Genomic DNA, 22,502 nt, shown 5'->3' with positions numbered 1-22,502 from the left:
CACCCTGCTCCTCCTCCCTCCTCTTTCCCCTCTCCTCCTTCTCTGCCTCCCATCCTTCCGCTCTCCCTCTCCTTGCCTTCTCTTCTTCCCCTTGTCCTTCCCTTTCATCCCCTCCCTTCTCTCCATCCATCCACCTCTCTCTCTCTCTCTCTCTCTCTCTCTCTCTCTCTCTCTCTCTCTCCCCCTCCGTACCTCCCGTCTTCTCCTCTCTTTACCAGCTGCAGTGCAGAGATCTCCGCCGAGGCCCCCGTCAGGCTGTCAGGTGACCAGCACGGAGGCTGTGACATCACCGCCCCCTCGACCGACTGTCAGCCCTCCGCCGTTGCCATGGCAACGTCGGCAACGGCCTGCGGAGCTGAGGCTGGCGACGAGACGCCTGCAGGAGGAGGAGGAAGAGAGGAAGCAGGAGAATGCGTAAGGATTCTTTTTCATTTTCTTTCTTCTTCTCTATGTCTTAAATGTGTCGTCTGTGCGTGTGTCTTCGCTCGCCGCTTTGCGTTGTTGCTTCGTAATGTGCAGAAACACACAGATCTATTGGTATTCAAGGATGACAGGGACAAGCAAGGGGACTGCGACACACACACACACACACACACACACACATGCACATCACTCACACATACTGATGCAGAGGTATTTGTTGAGACAAGAACGAGCATGCAGCACTCTGTTTTCCAGCAACAGCTCGACGTCTGAGGGTGCAGTAAAAAAGAGGATTAAGCCCCCCTCCAGCTGCGGGCTGCTGGTAACTCAGCATTTCATTCCTGCTCTCTGCAGCTTGACACCAGCCTCAGCTGCAGCTAGCATTGTGCTCCTCTCTGTGCATCTGCAGAACAGAAGAGCCGGACTGACATGGAGTCGCATCTTGCTTGCTTGCATGCTACAAGGCTGGAGGTAGTTTAGAGAACAGATGTCGAGGTGTGTTGGATTCTTGCCGTTCTTCGTTTTTGGCTTTGAATCCACAATAGATCCTGCCTCTGCATTCCTAAAGTAAGGGCTGCTGTTGGATAATTCAGCGGAACATGAATTATTCTCCTGTTTTTTTATGACTGCTGCAAGCTGTATATCATGTTGCCTTCTGGTGGAGGGAGATGGAAACCTTCCTCCGCCTTTCAGTCATGTGTAGCTGTTAGTTGTCAGAGAATTGTCAACATTCAGGGAGGTAATCATTGCAAAGCCAATATCATCAAATACAATGGATGCGAGTGATTCCTTTAGGGTGAGGAGCTGCATGTCAAAGTGGTGACCTTTGAACTTTCAACCTCAGGTCAGCTCTCAGGGGCTTGATAGACCCTAAAAGGATTTTAAAAGCCACATGTCGAGTGTTTGTCCACGCAGACTGCAGCAGCGTGTCGGGGAATTCCTCGCTTCACCTCAAAAAAAAAAGCCAGGAGATGCTTTGAATTGTCACTTGGGGGACGTCTCTCATCTTCAAGGCTGGTTGGTTTCAAGTTGTGATGAGAGCAGATTTTTGGATGTGTGGCCTTGTTGTGTTTAGACTCTATTACAAGACTTGGCAGATGTCTAGCGCTGTATCTCGGTATGAAATTTGGATTCTTGTCAGTTCTACAAGCTGGGATCAGAGAGATAACCAAGACTTGTTATGTAATGATGTCATGACAGTGAACATGTTGACATCGTACATGAAAACTTCTCCCACAGACACAAACAGACACACGGGCTGTGATTTCTCTCTCATGATCGCTCTCCCCTTATCTCCTCAGAAGACTCTTGCCCTTTTTCATCTGTTGCTATAGAAACGTGACAGTTTGATTGACGCACGTGTCCTTCCACCTGGCAGCACACCGGTCTGGGCTGCAGGCGCTCCAGCTCGGACGCAGCCTATGAGCTGGCTGAGACGGTGAGGGCACAGCGCGAGTGCCGTCTCCGGCCCCACTACAGCGACCCCATGCCAGCCGACGCCTCCAAGCGCAAACAGCTGGAGATGAAGATCGCTGCTGCCGCCAGACTCCACGGCCACCGCCGAGACCGTGACAGAGACAGGGACAGTGGTGAGTACATGGCACGTGTGATAACTGTGTCCCTCAGACTGTTTGACATGCTTTCTGTATGTGATCCTTTAAATTTGTAATTACAGTTGGGCAACTTTGGAGAGATGACAAAACTGAAGCTGTAATATTATAAAACTAGTATTCAGTATGCACATTATCCAAGGGATGTAATTCAAGACCCCACAATCAAAGTCAAATTTGTCATTTGAAAAAAACAAAACGTTTAATCTGCATCTGGATTCACATCAGCATCAAAAACTAACATAGAGACTGACAGTTATGCTGACTGGCTGATCGGTGACTTCTACAAAATTTTACGTCATTGTAACTAAAGCATCACATGTTGATGACATGTCATCAAATTTTGCAGGATGGTATGTGCACGTGTTTATACTCACAAGTATATGTCAAGTAGACACCAAAAGGAACGTAAAAAAGAAACAAAAAACTCACCCCTAATGTTTTATGCACCAGATCTGATGAAGGAAGTGTAAGGGGAAAAAAAAAAATTCAAGATAAAAACACTTTGGCAGACAAGCCATGTGGAAGTGAGCATGGCCGGCACTGGAATAGTTGTATTGAAGCATGACCCACAGGACAGAAGAAAGATTTTGTTTCAACATCTCATGATGCAAACTGTACACCAAAAATGTTCCCAAATGGTCCCATGCTGATCACTCCATCCAGGATTGATTAGGCCAACCATCCTACTCCATCCTAACTTTCCACCACACTTCAGTAAAACCTGTTTCTTTTCTTGTTTTCATTTCTTTACTGAAGAGCACAGGTTATAACAGTCATCTTTGAGATCCAGTCACATTCCCCTGCTCCATGACGGAGCAAACTGTTACAGAGGAAATGTGGACCCAACATTCCAGTACTCTGCCTCTTTTATTTATTTTTCCCACAGTCCCCAACCTCCCCTCCACCCCCCAGCCCACCCACTCACCCAGCCTCATAATACTTAGAGCACAACTCCAACACAACATATGAATTCTCCCTGTCAGTGGGATAATTATAAGACCAACAGAGAGTTAGTCTGGTGGTAAACCCTTAGTTAGTTTAGCCACTTCCCATAGAGTTTCTCAGAACTTCCCATCACCTCATACCTGAGTTTTTACCCAGTTTTAGAAAATACATAATGTCTTTAAGCCTCTGAGATCTGGGTTTCCACTAAAGTGAAAGATGGCGTCTTCGTAAGAAAGATGTGAAGGCTGAAACATCTGTTCACCGACACCAAATATCACAATAAAGGGGCAGTTCTTCATTTTTGTTTTAAATATGTTGGACACTGTAGAACACTGACCATGAATAAAACATGACTATTAAATTAAATGAAGAAGTGTCACATCTGTCACACTTGTCACATCTGTCCTCTACCTCTGGATATATTTGAGAGAGCTGGGTTTTAGAAAATGAACTTTGTGTAGCACCTTGAACTGTATGAGCACAACTAGGGCACAAAAAGAGCTCAGTAAAATATGTTTTAAAGAGCACTACAGTGATTTAGTCTTTTATTTCCATAAAACTGTGGGACTTACAAAAGACAGAGGAACAACATAATAATCAAAATCAAAGCAGCAGAGACAGCAGAGAGATATATTTGGAGTTTTAGTCCCTAGTATGGTAGAAGCTCTAAAAACACTTGATCCTACATTTCCCATTATGCAACTCTCAAGCATCTTTTTATTAGCCTCTCCACACCTCCAGGTTGTAACGCAGGCTTTTTGTTATAAACGTGATGTTTCCAAGCCCAAGCTGAGATAACACTGTTGACGTCAAAGACTTTACACAACTGTTATCACAACCTGATTCACAACCTTGTGACACACAAACACACAGATCCAAAAACATAACTGTCTCAGCAAAGGTAGTAACTGACAGTCATTCAACTTAAAAGGGTAGGATGATGCACACTCTACATCCTGACACATGCACACCCCCACTGATGTTATAGACCCCGTCAGAGTAATAATAAAACAAGTTTGTCCAAAAACAGGCTTTGATCCCAGCTTTGTGTCAGCGGTTGTGAGTTGATGCTTCCTTCCTGTGGAAAACTACATCCAGCTCACTCTGTTCACAAATCCATGGACTTGTACAGACCTCCATGTCCTCATTACATCTCCCTCACCTCATCAGGGAAGCTGAACCACCCTAAAATTGTGAATGAACCTCTGTCTAAGGCCAACCAATCCATCCCATTTTAAAAAGATTAAGGCTTTTGAGAGCTGCATTTGTTTTGTATTAACATCTGTTATACAACTCCAGTGACACGCTTTTCTCTAAATATGTTTGGCCTTTGCACCCAGTCCTCTCCTCCCCCACAAAACACACGCACACACACATATATCGAGAGTTCCCCTGCTAATACTGTGATGTCGACAGAAGCTCTTTGTCACTGGACTCCGGCCACAGAATGTCAGTCAATATGGCATATGCTAATGGTGACCTTGTTGCTCTCTCCAGCAGATAAAAAAGGGAATTGGACGACAAATAGTTTTCTCCTCAGTACCAAAAAATGATCATCGAGTGGTTTCATATTGATGCATAATTAACATAGCACCTGTATAATGAGCCAGGTGTTTGAATGAAACATTTTAAACCTTGTCTTAGCAGCTCAGCAAACACATAACAGTCTCTCGGTTTGAACACACACACACACACACACACTAGTATTGATGATACATATTGACAACAAAGGTTAAGTCTTTTACTGGAGGGTTAGGGATCTAATTATTGGAGAAAGATGATATCTACAATAGTTCCTTCATTTTGTCGTGGCCAGTAATTACTAGTCCAGATTAAATGGGCGTTCATTAGGGAGGCTGCCATTAATGGTGTGTGTGTGTGTGTGTGTGTGTGTGTGTGTGTGTGTGTGTGTGTGTGTGTGTGTGTGTGTGTGTGTGTGTGTGTGTGTGTGTGTGTGTGTGTGTGTGTGTGTGTGTGTGTGTGTGTGTGTGTGTGTGTATATAGACTGAATCCATAAGCACTAATGAATCTGCATCTCCCCAGCTCCAGCAGCAATTCGGGGTCGCTCAGAACCCCCTGGTGAGGAGCGTCAAGCGGGTCTGGGTGTGACTCGGTCCGGGCAGCATCGCTGGAGCACCATCAGCAGTCTGAGTGCTGACAGTGGTGTGGTGGGTCTGAGTGATGAGCGGGAGGAGGAGGACAGTGAGCCTCGCCGGTACCGCAAAAGTCGGGGAGCCGAGGTTGAACGGGTGGACAGTGGCATCGGCCCAGGGCTGTCCCGCACCTGGAAGAGACCATCTGCCTCCCTCAGAGCCTGGGAGGCCCAGAGACCCTGTCCAGACTGTGGACTGAGGGATGGGGCCTCCAAAGAGCGAGGAGAGCGCATGTGTGAACGTTGCTCCAAGCTGCGCACCGAGCGCAAAGAAGCCATCCTGGAGTTTCTGAACACAGAGTCAAGCTACGGTGAGGACCTGCGGATCATCAAAGAGGAGTTCTACTGCCCCATGCAGAGCGCCGGGCTGCTGACAGCCGAGCAGCTCACTGTGGTGTTTGGTAACGTCCAGGAGCTGATAGACGTCAACGACCGCTTCACTGAACACCTGCAGGACAGCATTGACCAGGCCTTTGACCAGGTGACTCACTCTGTCACCCTCATACACACACGTCATGTTTTACACATTTTTAATGCTGTTAAGCTTTTTTTTTTTTAATACCTGCTGGTATTACATAATTCACCTTCAGGGTCAGATTTATAAAGCCATTAAATGGCGTTCTTTCTTTTGAGTGCAAACACTCACAGTACACTGCAAAGATGTACAGTCAAGCCCAAAATTATTCATACCCCTGGCAAATTTTGACTTAAAGTTACTTTTATTCAACCAGCAATTTTTTCTTGATTGGAAATGACACAGGCGTCTCCCAGAAGATTAGACGATGTAGAAGAGGCATCATTGTGGAAAAAAAAAAAAAAATTCTCAGATTTTATTTACATTTGAACAAAAAGTGGCGTGTCCAAAATTATTCATACCCTTCTCAATAATCAATAGAAAAGCCTTTATTGGCTATTACAGCAATCAAACACTTCCTATAATTGCTGACCAGCTTTTTGCATGTCTCCGCTGGTATTTTTGCCCATTCATCTTTTGCAATAAGCTCCAATTCTTTCAGTACCAGTACCAGTACTGGCTGGGCCACTGCAAAACGTTAATGTTTTTGTCCGCTAACCATTTCTTCACCACTTTTGCTGTGTGTTTTGGGTCGTTGTCGTGCTGAAATGTCCACTGGTGCCCAAGGCCAAGTTTCTCTGCAGACTGCTTGATGTTGTTGTTGAGAATCTTGATGTATTGCTCTTTTTTCATGGTGCCATTTACTGTGATTAGGTTCCCTGGTCCATTGGCTGAAAAACACCCCCAAAGCATTAGGTTCCCACCACCATGTTTGACAGTGGGGATGGTGTTCTAAGAGTTGAAGGCTTCTTTTTTTTTTTTTTTTTTTTTTTTGAAATGAAGGATAAATCATTGTGGCCAAACACTTCAATTTTTGTTTCATCTGACCATAAAACAGAAGACCAGAAGTCTTCTTCTTTATCCAGATGAGCATTTGCAAAGGCCAAGCGGGCTTTTGTGTGCCTTATCTGGAGAAGTGGCGTCCTCCTTGGTCTGCGTCCGTGGAACCCAGCAGTGTGCAGTGTCCGTTGGACTGTCTGCCTTGAGACGCTGCCACCAGCAGAGCCCAGATTCACCAGGATGGCCTTGGTGGTGATCCTTGGATTCCTTTTCACCTCTCTCACTGTCCTCCTGGCCAGCACAGGTGTCACTTTTGGCTTCCAACCATGTCCTCTGAGATTTTCTACAGTGCGGAATGTCTTGTATTTTTTTAAATAATACTTTGCACTGTAGCCACTGGAACTTGAAAACATTCAGATATGGCCTTCTAGCCCTTTCCTGACTTGTGAGCAGCCCCAATGCACAGCCGCAGGTCTTCATTGAGCTCCTTTGTCTTAGCCATGACTGCCCACAAACCAACTGCGGAGAGCTGCTGTTTTTCACCTGTTGAGCTGATTAAAACAGCTGTTCCCAATGAATCAGGGTAATTAGGATGCTTTAGAACACCTTGGACTATTTGGAATGGTATAGAACTTTGGATTTTCCCATTGACTGTGACAGTTTGCAAAGGGTATGAATAATTTTGAACATGCCACTTTTTGTGCAAATGTAAATAAAAGATGAGAAATTATTTTTTCCACAATGATGCCTCTTGTACATTGTCTTATTATCTTCTGGGAGACGCCTGTGCCATTTCCAATCAAGAAGAAAATTGCTGGTTGAATAAAAGTAACTTTAAGTCAAAATGGCAGGGGTATGAATAATTTCGGGCATATGTACATTGTACATTGAAAAAAATATGAGATTATTTTAACTTTTTCAGTTTATTTATAATGAGACTTAACCCAAGGTTTCCCCTCAGACATCCAACCCACAAGTTTACTCACAAGTTCACACACACAAACTGAATCCCAGTTAAAAAATGTTAATAGCCCATAAAAACAGAATCAAAGGTACTAGTAATGTGAAAACAAGAGAGACCAATGCAGAGAAAAAGATGGGTTTTAAGTCTAGATTTCAAACCAGGACCTGACTCAAGAATGTGCACTCCAAGTTCAGTTAGTAAAGAATCTACTGCCAGTCCAGGAACAGTTAAAAAAAACTAGTGTAGAAAGAGTGTGATGAAGGTAGCAAGGTGGGATATGTACGGTAGAGGAGGGTTGTGAAACTGCCTCATGTTTGCAATATAACACTGTGGGATTGGTGAAATATAGATCTAGTAAGGACTCAGCTGTGTTTTGGAACTAATGAGGACTACAAGGACTGCCATGGAAAGGTCACAAAAAAGTGCATTGCAATAGTCAGTTATGCATGTTATGAAACCATGTACAAGTATTTCAGCATCTTTAGTAGCTTAAATGGGGCGGATCCTGACTATTTTACATAAACAGAAAAGGCAGATTTTATAAATCTTGATATGTGGCTCAAAGATCAGAGAGTTTCAACCATTTCCAAAACAAAGCAGCTTGTTCTTCCCTGGAGTCAAGACTTTTTGATCAGACTGGAAGTTTATTCTTAACCTTGGAAACTGGTCAAAAGAACAGCTACTAAGTGGACCTTGGGGTGAAATCCATTCGTCCATTAGCCATACCACTCACTTATAGGGTCACAGAAAGACTGGAGCCAATCCCAGCTGACAATGGGCGAGGGCAGGGTACAGGATGCCAGTCTATCACAGGGCTGACATATAGAGACAAACAGCCATTCACTCTCACATTCACACCTACGGGCAATTTAGAGTCGCCAATTAACCTAACGTGCATGTCTTTGGACTGTGGGAGGAAGCCAGAGTACCCAGCGGGAACCCATGCGGGCACAGGGAGAACATGCAAACTCCTCACAGAAAGGCCCCAGGTCCCAGGTTCGAACCCAGAACCTTCTTGCCTCATAGTGAGAAGGTTCTTGCAACATGATTCGACCATTTTATCTTGTTTTGAAATACTGGCACTCATTTCTAGGTAGAATCTGCTGCTCTCACATTAAACTCTTCTCACTGCAACTCAAAATATATCCAATCCACTGCACCCTTGGCAACCCCAGCATTAACCTGTAGGCTCTGATGCTAAACTCTTATGGGTTGACTCCCCAGTCACTGCTGTGCTGAGCTTGGTTTATCCTTGTGATAGGTGATAGGTCAGAGCCAAATAAAAACTCTGCACATATTATGCATTCACATAATTCTTGGTGGCTGGTGGCTACTATTACAGTACCAGACCCTTTTGACACAATAATGGATAACAATGCTAAGACAAATCCAGTGCAAAACACAAATGAATTGAACACCGACTTGACCATTTTCTCTTTCTCTCTCTGTTTAACCTCAGGGAGACGAGGACCTGCTGACAGTGTATATAGGAGAGATCTTTCTGGAGTTCGTCAACATGCTGCCCGCTTTCCAAACCTACTGTCTGCAGCAGTCCACATCGGTCAACATGCTCAACACGCTGGAGAAGGAGAAAGAACTGCTCCGGTATACACAAAGCAAAGATTCATCTTTCTGTTGGTCTGTGTGATGGAAAAGTTAGTCTGGGAGCTTTCTCAAGTTCCTGCCATGGCTGTTCTGTGTAATCTTAATGGAAAAGACAGGGGGTTATCACTAATTCAGAAGAAGTTCTATTTTGAGATCAGAGCTGCTATGATTCATATTTTTAGACAGCACCACAGCTCACCCATGAGTCAGGCTGTCCTGTGATTCCTATTAATCAACTTTTTAAGAGATCTCCTAGGACATGCACAGACTGTAAGAATCTCTCTGTTTTCATCTTAATTTTCTGTTTCTTTTCAGAATCTTCCTGGATGTTTCCCAGAATGACAACACAGCACTGCGTCGTATGAACTTGCGGTCCTTCCTCATGGCGCCCCTGCAGCGCGTGACCAAATACCCACTTTTATTGAGCCGCATCATCAAGGTCACTCCCGAATGTCACCCCGACTATGCACGTCTCCGTGAGGCCAAGAGTCGCGTGGAGTCCCACCTGGAGCACATCAACATGAAGACCAAGCAGGAGGGCAATGGCGTCACCTGGTCCCTCCGCTCATTCCGCCGCGACAGCCGCAAGAACAGAGAGGTGATCAACATCGAGATGCGAGAGGTGTCAATGAAGACAGTGGGCTGGGCAAGAGAAAACACACGCTTTGTCATGGAGGGACCACTCCAGTTGTCCCAGCCAGCAGATGGTCAGTGGGTGAAGAAGGGCAGCAAGGCCCTCAAGTTCCAAAATGTCCAGAGTCTGCTGATGGTGAGGACACAGCGGGTGGGTGAAGCCCAAGGACAGGGCAACGACCCGGGGGCACGGGGAGATCAGGGGGAGGGTGGTGGAGAGAGCATTCGGGATGGAGTGCTGGTTCTAATCAAGGACAAAAGCAGCGGGAAGTTCACCGTGCTGAGAGAGCCCATCCGACTGGGGAACTGTGTGGTTTCGACAGATCCAGAATGCGAGGACACTTTCGAGGTGCTCGACATTCGACGGGAGTCTTTTGTTTTCCGCGCCTCGGACAAATCTCGTACCCAGCAGTGGTTCCATCAAATTAAGAGATACGCTCGAGACTTGGGCACCTGGAGGAAAAGACGCAATGCTTTGCCCAACATCATGATCAACACAAACCAGACCCGTTCCTGAGACCAACCATCCCACATTCTTTGTTATGCTGTAAATAATCTGAATCCTTCTACTGCAAAATCAGATGACAAGAAGAAACATTTCTGAGTGACACCACTGTTATAACTTGTGAGATTTCAGTAAAAAAAAAAAAAAACCTTTCTCAAAGTCTCTTGAGGGTAGGTAAGAGAAAGATAAAGCACTTTTTTCTTACAAAGCTACGAGTGCACCATACTGTCATGAAGTTATGTATTAAGATTTAATTTAAAGCCGTTACGTTAAAAAAATATCAGATTCTGGGACAACCAAAAAAATTGGGCTGTGCTTGTCAGCCTTGATTGTAAAGACTGTTTGCTCTTGGAGAAAGAGAGCTGTGTTTTCAGTAAATACAGTGTGTCTGTTGAATAGCATGACTGAACATAATGGACTCCAAAAGGAAAAACTGTAATGTCATTTTTTTTTAATAGAAGACAGATGGGGGTGTGGGGAGTGTTTGTTTTGGTATGTAGAGATGTGGTCAAGAGCATTGCTCAGTGGTTTCTGTTTGTCGTCACTGCCCTCTCCTCTCTGTACCGCCCTCTGCTGTACATTGGCGGTAGAGCAACTTTCACTGCCAGAGATGCAGTTGAGCAGAGCCTCCCTAAGAGGCTGGACAGACCTCCTGTATCACTGTGTTTAAATGAGAACTCACGTAACAGCAATAATCTCTGCCAGTTTCAAAATAAGTAGCTACTGTATATGCATTTAATTTCCCGAGATTTCCTTTGGCGTTCAGGTGTTTATCCTGCTTCAAGTGTGCGCTGTGTTTCATGTTGAGTCTCATGTGGCTGATTCAACTGAAGTCTCAAATCTGTTCATGTTTGTTGGCAGCATTAAGGCTTCCCCTTGTTGCGCTAACACTAAGGTAGTCTCATAATCTTAGTGTTATGGAAGCAGATTGTGAGACGTCTAGTCAATCTCCTTTGTGTTAACATTATACCAGGTCAGTGAAGTCAAACACTAGAATAGTGTAAAATGGTATTCTGTAATTCCCAGAGCCAAAGGACAGGTTTTTTTTTTGTTTTGTCCAACTAACAGTCCAAACCCCAAAGTTATTTAATTCACATTTACACAAGCATCATTTGAGAAACAGGAACCAGCAATTATTTTGACCATTTCAAATTAATGACTTAAACAACTGATTGATTATCAACATTGCTAACTTTGTTTCAATCAACTATCTACTTGCTAATCATTTCAGCACCTATATAAGGTTTGAAATATGCGACTGTTTCTATACAATCCCACCTTTGTCCCATGACCCTGAAAGTATGAAACAAAAATATTCTATTTTTTAACTACCATAATACATGACATTAAATCTCTGGTGGGATTATGAAAATTTTGAAAAACCCTGGTTTCTTGATGAACTTGCGTCAAAAAAAAAAAAGAAAATTAAATTGATAAAGCGAAAACATCCCAATCATCCTGTCGTAACACAGCTTCAACTGTGTTGTTATTTGACGTAGCAATGAGCTGTTGTGCCTTGATTACTGTTAAGTAAAGCTGACTGAAATATCTGCAATCTGTCACAGTAGCTTTTATGTGTGAGATACAACTAGACTGCCCTCTGCTGGCACTCTGTTGAGATCAATTCACAGGCAATATCATTATTCCTCTGACAGTTCCTGGCTGCTGGTGAAATGTGATCACCTGATCTTCTATTTTGTTTTAGTGTGTTTTTACGTCTCCTGGTTGTGTGTTTATTTATGAAGGCTTTATTTTATTTAATGCACTTTATTCTGATACAGTAATACAACACTCTCTTGTGTAGCTGCTGGTAAAATATGTTACGCGGTCTTGTTTATTCACAATTCTTCATATTAGAAGGAATCTTGTTGATAAAAGCTGTTTTCAGCATGTTGAGACAAAACAGTTGATCCAGTCATCAAACCAAAACCACTATTTAAGACCAATGCTGTTTTGTTTGCAATGAAGTAGCACTAGAAGAGGTAGCGAATCACTGTGTTTTGGAGGGCAGGGCTGCTCAACTCCACACCAAGACTCCTGTGCTGTTGGAGGACGCTGTTTCAGATGAACCATTTCAAAATGTAAAAAAAAAAAAGACTGCTGAGTTGCATACCATTATTTTCCTTTTCCTCATTTGCATTTGAAAGGCCTGATGTATTATTTCCCCAATGAATTCTATTAAAAGATTTTAAACAACCTTGCTCACATTGTGTGATATTTACATTTGCAAAATCCCATGAAGCTGGAAATGTAGCATGTAGAAATATATTTACAGTAATTTTAAGCCTCTTTAGGGCAACTGATTCAAAGACAGGAATAGGTACAGTACACGTGGAATGCACTTATTACTTCAGAAAACAAAAACACAAGATGCAAGAGTGTGAATGTGAAATATTTCTATAAAATACAATTCAGCTCCACTACAGTAAAGAAGCAAACAGAAGCTTGGATGCTGACAGTAGAAACAAACTGTCAAGGAATTTCCTTAAGTGGAAAAAACAGTAAACATAGAACATGCAGTACATGACATTCTGACTATTCTGTATTTGCTCATGGATCTCCAGAGAAAGCTTCATCACCCGACGACCAAAATATTAAAGTGGCTCAACAGACATATTCATTGGCACTGTTCTGCAAGGCTTCCTTAGTTGGAAAAAAGAAAATCACAGAGTAGCTTCGTCTTTTCTTTGGCTCTTCCTCTCCTGGAGCCTCATTTATAAAACTCCAGATGTTAATGATAAAAATTCAAACCGAGGCTTCTTAAGGAAAGTCAGAAATGACCTAAATCTGGTGACAATGTCGTAAAATGTAATCATCGGGTGTTAGTGTCCTTTGGACTCTAGATTTAATCATCTGATTGTTGCATCCTTTATAAATGAGGCTCCTGGATCTCTGTTTGGACATACCCATTTTTTGACAATAATTCAGAGTCCTAAGAAATATCACCAGGCATTGACTCATCTGGTGAACAACACAAACACATTTCACGCTTTCTTTTTTTGTTGTTTTTTCAAATAAACACAAACAACCACAGGAAATAAGATCTGCACAGTAGGAGCACTCTGGGCAAGTCTTTTTGAATGAAATGAACACCAATTTACTACAATTCAAAAAAAAAAAAAAAAACAAGTTGACTGATGCAAATTAGATGAAACAGTTGCAAAACCAACTCAGAGAAACAATAACAGCTCCATCAGATGAAGGTGAGAACACAGATTTCCAAAAACCGCAACAAACTGAACCTTCGATCTTAAGCCTCTGAGCAAGGGCGTCAAGCTCCGGCACCAACTCTGCCACCCTTCCGACAGACTGCCATCCATCTAAAGCACCTCTCATGCATACATTCACACAAACACACAGTCATACACGCACTCACACAGTCTGTCCTAGGCTGCTGGGCCTCAGGCAGATCCCTGGGTCTTGCCTTCCAGGTGGGGTAAGGTCTCCGATCTGCAGCAGCCGTGGAGAGGTTCCAGCCCGGGGTAGCTACCGCGCCCTCCTCCATCTCCCACAGCCAATCACCACCTCCCAGCTCTACTTGTCCCCGCCAGACTCAGATTCCTTGGCGAGGCCGCGGATGGACAGGTCATACACCACCTCCTCGATCTTCTTCACATCGTACTTGAGGCCGTCGTAGCGCTTCCGCAGGGGGTCATTCTTCAGGTTGAGCAGGCGGAAGCCCGAGTCCAGCTCATTGATGAAGTTGGAGATGCGTAGCGGACGGTTGTAGTCTCCCGCTGTGACGCTGTTTACCGCCAGCCGTGACTGGAGGTGCAACAGCACAAATTAAACAGCTGCTCAGCTTACACGCATAAGGTGCTTTGGCTTTTCAAGAAACCATTTTTAATGTGCATATAGACACTTGTGGCTTAAACACACTGAAAAGCACATGTCAAGCCATCAATTATCACTGACCCTGAACTAAAACTAACTTACAAGGTTGTTGAAGAGCATTTAAAAGCTTTCAGAGCATAACTGCCACTTTTCATTACCAATTCATCCGTAAGTCCAAGATCTCCTTCAATTTACGTTTTGTTCAACCAACAAAACTCAAAGACGTTCAATTTACAATCATATACAATGATTTTCAAGTCACAGTAACTGACCAATACTTACAACACTAACTGCCACCAACAAAAAGTATACTGTCACATCATACATTATACTCGGTTGCCACTTTATTAGGTACACCTAGATAAAACTAATGCAGTCTAAAACAGCAGTCCTGCAGGTTATAACCTTTGGTTTTGTTGGAGCTGTTTTAGAGAGGCCTCAAACATGATCATAAAGTTGAATCTAAAATCTAAAGCAGTTTCAACAAAAACTGAACTTGGGCTGCAATTTAAAATTATTTTCATTATCAGTTAATGTGCAGATTGTTTTCCTGATTAATCACCATTTCTATAAAATCTTGTATTCAAACTTCTCATTAATTGTCCAATAGTCCACAACTGAAAAATATTCAGTTTAATAATCAGATATGACAAAGAAAATCAAATCATCACAACTGAGAAGCTTTTGCTTGAAAGATGACTACAGTGATTAATCAATTAGCAAAATAGTTACTAATTAACTTTCTATCTCATTTTTCAATCTCAAATTGCTGCAGCTCAAAACTGAACATTTTAACCTTCGTGAAGACAGGATTTATTGCAGGACTGTTATATGAGACTGCATTATTTCTTAGTAAGTGTGCTTCATAAACTGACAACTGGGAGTATATTTACATTTATACAGCAACATGATTATTCAGGGCATCACTGGACTCTGTCATTTTCGAGGACTATGCCAGGATCTCAGAGCTGTTTACTTCACTCCACGCTGAGCTGTAGCAAGAATCTTGCAGGTTCAGATTAGTCAGTGTATTGATACCATGTTCTGATTGGTTGATTTGTAGACGTAATAGTTATGTCCTTAATTTCTGACGCTGAATTTCATTTGGTCACCAAAGTTGAAAAGTGTCATTGGTGCACAGGTCTTGCAGTGGTATGTAAGACCACCATTTTGGATTGACAACCAAATACTTCAGCATATTTCTTAAAAATGAAGAAGAGTTCGCTTTAGCAGGGGTTTTGTCCCTGAACAAACTGTAGGATAAGTGTGTAAATATGAACTGGCAGTGAAAACAAATCTTCTGGGACAATAGAAACTATCTCTCTCTTATGATTGTAAACCTTTATCTGTATTATTCTAGTCTTCGTGTATTGTATAACACCAAAGCAATAAACATAAGACTCACCAGTTCACTAGCCATGATGAGCACACCTGCCAGGTAGTCCTCTACATCCAGGTGAAAGCCCTTCTCTCGCACCACCTCAACTGGAGGGTGAAGAGAGTGAAGATTAAGGCCACATTCCTCAGTAACAGTACACACACTAACACAGGAGCTGGTACGTACTGCCAAGTATCTGAGCCACCTCCTCCCGGGTCACAAGAGTTTCACTCTCCAGGTAGACAACAAAGGCTGCTAAGAAAGCCAAGCGCTGCAGAACAAACCGCCAGTGTTCATGGAACCTAAAGTGGGATCAGAGGGATCAGAGGGAGGGAGATAAAACACTTGACTTTATGTCATCATTCTGCTTTTCAAAGAGTCCTGAGTCCATCCAAAAAACATAAAACAATAAAACAAGACAAAAACATCAATTTTTTGTACTTTCCCAAACAAAATCAAAATAACTTTAGAGTGTAGTTTAGTTATATGCTGATGATTTAAGATACGACTGGTGATACCATGACAACAACCACAGCCTAAAAGTTGAGCTGCGGCTGAACAATTACAGACATTAAGATCAAATGTTTCAACTAAAAGCATGAGTTAAAACTGTCTTCAAAATTGAATTAGGCAGAAGACAAAATACTCAAACAGATGTGACAATCTGTGAAAAGATGAGCCACAGCTATTGATGAGAAGTTGGAAATCTGAGCCGAGCTAAAAAGAAGAGTAAAGCGATGACACAAGCAGACAAGAGTTGATTTGCTCTGTAAACCGAGCACACAGAAGCATTATGTGGAAAGTGGCTCATACCTGTAATACTGCTCCACAGGAAATTTTGTTTTCAGGTCTGCAATTTGTGTCCTGACTGTGCAGAACAAATCACGTGCCTTCGCACATTTACTGGGAACTAATGGGAGACAGGAAAAAGACTCATTGTAAAGACTGCAGGGTCAAATTTGAAGGAGCAAACAACATTAAGAAAAAGTCAAAACAGTTCACACTGTGCCAAACACTCACTTTCTTTGAATCCAGACGGTTGGTGGACACTTTGGAGCACTGTCAGTATTTCTCTAGCAGTCTGCTCCAATATCTGGACCACCTTACGGATATCCTACAATAAAAAGTATACAAAGTGTTTTATACAATTATTTCTATTAAGAGAAAGACATGCCCTGACTCTCCTGACATACCTGTTAAATACAACATACAAACAATTCAACATATTTAATCAATCACTGACACCTTCCCATGAAGTCTAAATCCATGTAATTCTTTTGATTTATTCATACTGATGGAAAATTAATTTATTCTGATGAATCCCTCACGCGACAGCGGGTTTGAGTTACTGTTCCGTCACTTGGATATTTTACCTTCAAGATTTATAGTTTGAAGCTTGAAGGCTGTTTTTACATTCATCTGCTGAGGGAGGGGAGTTTCTCTGTGCTCATCTGGAGTGTAAGACGTGTGTGAGCCACGGTAAGTATGAGCATCACAACTTGAGACAAATTTATGGCCCAGTATGAAATTATATTTAATACAAGTGCGATGTGGAAACCTCAAACCACCTGCGCGCACACTCTGAACTGACTTTTCAATGAAGTTGACGCATCTTAAACTTTTGATTCCACAATTTGGATTCTACAGTTTGGGAGAAAGACTGAATCTACTTTTAAGAATTGTAACTAGTTAACCAAATCCCAAGCGGAGTATTTTTTAAAATGTGTCTACATGGATCTTAAAGCTGTGTGTTCGCGGAAGCATGTGCAGAATTGAAGCGCGTACACGCTTACTGTGGGAAATTAAATTATAATAGCTGCACATTGTCAGATAAAAGCGTTAAATTGACTTTTTTTTTTTAATGAAGCTTGGTGTTACCCATTGGACTTAACTATACGCGCAGAGAATTCAATGACTAGACAGCTGCGCGTATTAAGTTTATATTACAATTTAAGTGACACGTCTATTACTGTGTGTATTTTTATCAACCTGCATAAAATGACGTTAGACGATTATTTATCAGAGTCAATCACTGGAGGCGCTGCTGCATAATAAACGGGACCTCTGTCATTTTTTAAACAGTTTATGGGTATAAATGTTTACTGTACTGATAACATTTGGCTCAGGTTAGCAGCTAGCTAACCGCCTCAGAGAGCTAATGTTAACAGGCTGTTCATTCATACCTCTCTGACGTCCTGGTCGGCGCTCAGGAAGCCCTGGATGTAACTGAACATGTCGGTGACAGACATTTCTGCTCAGAGTCAAACTGGCAATGATGAAGATGAACCGTCTGCAGCTAATTCATAAAAAACATCAACGTGCACGAAAAACGTCCCCGCCGCTTCCACAGGCGCATGGAGATGACGTCACCGCTTCAGCGTCAAGCTGTTGTCGCTCCGTGTTTTCTGAAAATAAATAAATATGAAATTAAAAAAAAAAGAACAATAAAAACAGGGGGGAAAAAATAATGACAAAAAATAGAGATAAGAAATGAAAAATAAAAACAATGCATCCAGGCTTCCACCAGTTATGTGGTTTAATACAGGAACAGACTGTTTGCAGGACAGAAATCTTTATTCTATTCATACTGCATTACCGCATTCACCCCACTGACGGAGCCAAAGCAGCACCCGGGCTCATGTTACCTTCAAGTACTGCTAGGAAGTAGCGCTCTTAGGTGGTACAGTACCACACTTAGTAAGTGTGTATACATGAAATAGTAAATAAATCTTAATATTAATTTATCATCTCATAAATACGGACTATTAGTATTTCAAAAATATGGCTCATCATGCCATAATGTACAAATAATTCTTGATTTACAAACCAATATTTTGACTTATTATCTCATAATTATGTTTAAAATCTGTTAATTTTCATTTACCGAGAGTGATTTACTTTGATAATTTCATATGTTTAAGTTCCCTGGTGGAAATGATCCCACATACATCTCAGAGATAAAGTCAAATTCCATGTGCTGGAGGAAAAAAGGAAAAGTTGGAATACCACAAAGAGAAAATAATTCATTTCAAAAGTCCTGAATTTAAAGTCTTACTTATGTAAAAGTACATACAGTGGAGCAAAATGTGATTAAAGTATCAAAAACATAAGTAGCTACTCATTACACAGAAATCTTTAATGTCATTAATGTTTAATGTTTTATGTGAGGTGTTTTGAAAGACTGTGAAAGCTTTTACCGGTTAGTCATCTGCAGTAATGCATAGTAATAAAGCATTAGTTCTACAGTACATCAAGTCTGCATTTGTAAATATCAATAAGGCGTTTGTGGATTTATATCCAGTTGTCCTGCAGCCATTTTTCAGAAAATAAGTGGTCACCAGTTCGATAAAGAGGAGGATTTTCCACAATCTGGCAACCCAAAAGTTGTTCTTATTAATAGCCACTGACTGATCTATAAAGCTGCATTAACCATTAATAAATCAATTCATTATAATCCCTTTTTCAAATGGTGCCATATCCGAAAGGAGAAGGTATCGATAAAGGTAAACTGTAGGCTATAAAGTGGCTGAGGATGAAAAAACTTAAGGAAAGTAGAAGTTCCTCTAAATTGTAGGCTACTTAAAAACTCCCGGGTAAGTCTAAATAAAATCTAAACAAAAACACGGTGTAATTTTTCTGCTCATGTATGCTACACTTGTAGTTCTCAGATTTCCCACGGAGTCTCCCCCTCAGCGCGCAGCCACGGTCCCTCGGGCGCCTGTTGCTCCAGCTGCTCCACCAGGCGGAGTTACCAGCCGGCCGCTGCGCGCTCTCTGCTCGTTCATGTGAAGCTCCTATCTAAACGGTACCGTGTTTGTAAAGGCCCCGTTTTACTCGTTACACCAGGACTTTGAAACAATGCGGCTAGGTGCTGTTCAGTCGAGTCTTTGAGATGGAGAAGACCTCAGCAGACGATGACTGCGTGGATTCAGGAGCCGAGACTGGAGGGTGAGTGAAGCCGAACTCAGACTGAGGTGTGACAGGACATCTCCATCAGTGCTTGTCTCCGGGCTAACAGCTTCTCACAGTGTCAGACCTTTGAAATTCACATATCATATATTCTATCTTTTGATGTAATTTAAGGAAATTTTAACGAGGTAGGTAATTTAAGGTTCTTCTGGACTCAAAGGATCATTCCAAGCAGGGTATTTTTATAGCTATGTCTGAAAACATGTCTGGGGGATCTTCAATGTGTTTTCGTGTTATAATTTGCCGAATTAAAGCGAGTACACTTTAACTTCAATAAACTGAGCAACAAGAACTATACCTTGTCAGAATAAGAAGTTAGCATTAAATTGACTACTTTTTAAATGGAGTTTGGTGTCACCCACTGGACCAAACTGAGTAGAACGGGACATAACAGGCAGTTTATATATTTTGGAAAAGTGACACTATTATGCATTCCGATGAGTCTGGATAAAAAGAAGTTAGACAGCTATCATTGTCAATCATTGGATATACTTCGTCATAAGTCTATTATCAAATAGCTATCACATAAAGCAAGAAAACATTTTAGACCAAATTCATTAAACATGAGACCAAATTCATATTCTTGGATTAAACCCCTTTGCAAATAACCTATGTTTGATGAGGACATATGGGGGGAGGTGTAATCCTAATTCTTTAGTCGAAAGTTCAGTCTTAATCACCAACTCATTTGTTAATGAGAGTACCACCACATGCTGCAGTAGATGGGTCTTAATTCAAGAATGCTTTGACAATAGAGAGTTGAATGAATCATTGTGTTGTCTACTCTGTTTTCAGCCATTAAACAAAGATGTACCTCAGTTTCACCCACGGTATGTCACTGCTAGATGTGGTTTTGTTGTTGTAGAGAAGGACTTGTGTTTTTATGTTGTGTTTTAGTGAGAGACCCCACATGACCCACAACCCCTTTTAAAGACACCGACATCATCACCACTGTTTCCAAATACTCATATGTCATGCAAGAACAATTTGACCAGTTTGTTTCCTTTTGTTGTCTTAACTGTGTCTATATACCTCCTCAAGGGGTCATTGTGGAATAAAGAAAAGTCTAAATGACTCAGATCCATCAGGCTGTCTTAAATATGAGACAATAATGTAATTCTTTTAAAAATTTTAAGATTTTATACCATTGAAACCTAAAATAACAACAGGAACAGTGGTAGAAACATAACTTTATTTTTTAATCTGATATGACTTCTGTCAATATCACCCAACGTCTTAGTTCCCCAATAGAATTTTAAAAAAAAATATGTATTTTTTTTTTTATCAGTAGTCTGTGTAGATTTAGGGCTCTCCTAATTGTTATACTTATTTATCAAACACAGTGCTCACTATTGACAATAATGTGCAATATTCAGCCAAGGAGCCAATTTCCATTTACAGCGTGGTCCCTGAGAAAATGAAAGAGAAAAGCAGAGCAGTAGCATTCAGAGCACATGTGCATATCAGAAAACAAACAGCCTTATAAAACCTTACACAGAAGTTATATAAAAGATACGTCCAAACTCTCATCATAACTCCACAACAAATGACAGAACATATGTTACACAATATTACACAACTCAACACAACTTTCAGACCAGTTTCGTTTTTGTTTTACTCTCTTTATCCCGGGGCGTCAGTGCCCTTGTTGTCAGAGTCACGTGGGACCAGGCAGTTGCATTAGCTGTGAACTGGAACCAAACAACATAATGTGTGTGAGAGAGCATGTTTCATGGGAAAACCTAAAAAAAAAAAAAAAAAAAAAAAAAGACAGCAGAGGAGACCGCTGTGGGAAGCACTGGTGTGAGAGGAAAAGCGATGGCGTCCATCTGATAACCACAGAGCTGCTCTGTCCATCAGGACACACCCTCCACCTCCTCTGCCTCACTTCCTGCTCAGCTCCCACATCCACTGTTCTGCTCACCTCATATAGTCTCTGCCATCATCTCTCCTCCAATCACAGTTCTTCTCAGTGTTCTTATGATAACATTGTGCTCTGTAGTGTACAGGTATTTTTAGTGTGCTCACATTAACTCTAACCCTTACTAGCAACTGTTGTTGTTGCAAATTCATTTCTTTAAATCACAAAGAGTTGTTCCTATAATACTATGTTATCATTAATTATTGTCAAAATACAGTCAGTCAAATGTTTATTGATCAAGTAAACATTAATGGCCAACAATTTGGATGATCACTTAAATGTTTACATCAGTTATCAGTTCTTTGTCATTGTAAATGGATTATCTTGGATGCTGGGTGGACAAAACAAGTCGTTTGAAGAGGATTTGGGATCTGTGAACTTGTAATGGATGATCAATGAAATTGTGATATTTAATTTTTGTCAGTATTGGCCTGTCCTGAACACCTCTATCGAGATGACAGAGTATGTGGTTTGTTAAAATGTTTTCGGTGGTTTAGGGCTTAAAGCTGCACTATTTAATAGTTGCATGTGAACAGTGGGTCAGACCATGTGTACTGTTTGTTTTACAGCATATTTGCTGTTTGGTTCAGGCTCATCAGCCTTGTCTCCGGGAACAGCAGGTGGCTGTTTTCAGCAAACAAGCTCTGATTAACCCACTTTACATGAGCTGACCAACACCAAACAACAGACAGACAAAGTTAGAGACTAGCTGGAGAACTTTGCAGAGCATTAGCAGCTAATGAACCTGATATTTTATTTAGGAGACCAAACTGGAGCAAAAAGAGACTGAGTGTCGGACTTACATTCATCAGGTAGGCAGGAACCTGACCTGAAATGAATGCTTATGTGCTTTGTATCTGCTTGACAAATGAAGGTGATCATGTGTTAGTGTTGAGTTTATAGATTTCTTCCCCCAGCTGGCCAAAAAAAGGATTAATGCAGCATTAAGTTTACTTGACAATAAACCTCTTAGAGTGGGGCGAATGCTGCCTGTCCTGGTGGAAGTAGCATGACAGTGTTATAGTCTTACAGAGAATGGAGCAGGTTGGGTTGAATGGTGAGCCGTACAAAGACTGTGATTTCACTTTCTATCTCCTACTATCTATTAACTCATGTGGAGGTGGCAGGGCTTTATATGTTCATATGAGTCACATGTTTAGTTTCTCTCCACCTTCATCCTCCTGTTTTCTCCCTCCATCCCACCTC

General features: G+C 41.7%; 3 protein-coding genes across 7 annotated transcripts in view; 2 read left to right on the top strand and 1 right to left on the bottom strand.

Annotated features, from left to right (window-relative positions):
- The window catches only part of arhgef49 (Rho guanine nucleotide exchange factor 49), a 59,733-nt gene extending 47,393 nt beyond the window's left edge, over nucleotides 1-12,340 (top strand). For both annotated transcript variants that reach the window (XM_071480681.1, XM_071480691.1), the window contains exons 4-8: nucleotides 219-414; nucleotides 1,802-2,012; nucleotides 5,025-5,614; nucleotides 8,911-9,056; nucleotides 9,372-12,340. In XM_071480681.1, the coding sequence (XP_071336782.1) occupies nucleotides 219-414; nucleotides 1,802-2,012; nucleotides 5,025-5,614; nucleotides 8,911-9,056; nucleotides 9,372-10,206 (1,978 nt within the window). In that variant the 3' untranslated portion in view covers nucleotides 10,207-12,340. The remainder of the gene's footprint in view (nucleotides 1-218; nucleotides 415-1,801; nucleotides 2,013-5,024; nucleotides 5,615-8,910; nucleotides 9,057-9,371) is intronic.
- tsn (translin) lies at nucleotides 11,994-17,777 on the bottom strand. The gene is made up of 6 exons (XM_071480705.1): nucleotides 17,590-17,777; nucleotides 16,427-16,520; nucleotides 16,220-16,316; nucleotides 15,593-15,708; nucleotides 15,434-15,513; nucleotides 11,994-13,959 (listed from the first exon to the last, which is right to left on the bottom strand). The coding sequence occupies exons 1-6, from the start codon at nucleotides 17,653-17,655 to the stop codon at nucleotides 13,729-13,731; spliced, it is 684 nt and encodes a 227-aa protein (XP_071336806.1). The 5' UTR covers nucleotides 17,656-17,777; the 3' UTR covers nucleotides 11,994-13,728.
- Nucleotides 17,778-18,579: 802 nt separating this feature from the next.
- The window catches only part of LOC139622922 (protein FAM124A), a 29,431-nt gene continuing 25,508 nt past the window's right edge, over nucleotides 18,580-22,502 (top strand). For 2 of the 4 annotated variants that reach the window (XM_071480659.1, XM_071480668.1), the window contains exons 1-2: nucleotides 18,585-19,354; nucleotides 20,171-20,205. Coding sequence is in view for 2 of the 4 variants with exons in the window: in XM_071480641.1 (XP_071336742.1) it covers nucleotides 19,299-19,354 (56 nt within the window). In the remaining 2 variants the exon portion in view is untranslated. Of the gene's footprint in view, nucleotides 19,355-20,170; nucleotides 20,206-22,502 lie in introns of all 4 variants that reach the window. The other 2 variants (XM_071480641.1, XM_071480649.1) reach the window with 2 other exon arrangements.

The sequence above is a fragment of the Trachinotus anak genome, unplaced genomic scaffold, assembly GCF_046630095.1.
Source record: "Trachinotus anak isolate AG129_WGS33_773 ecotype Australia unplaced genomic scaffold, CSIRO_AGI_Tana_v1 ptg000001l, whole genome shotgun sequence".
Taxonomy (NCBI): Eukaryota; Metazoa; Chordata; class Actinopteri; order Carangiformes; family Carangidae; genus Trachinotus; species Trachinotus anak.
Note: the sequence above shows the minus strand (reverse complement) of the source record. Positions and strands in the feature narration are given on the sequence as shown.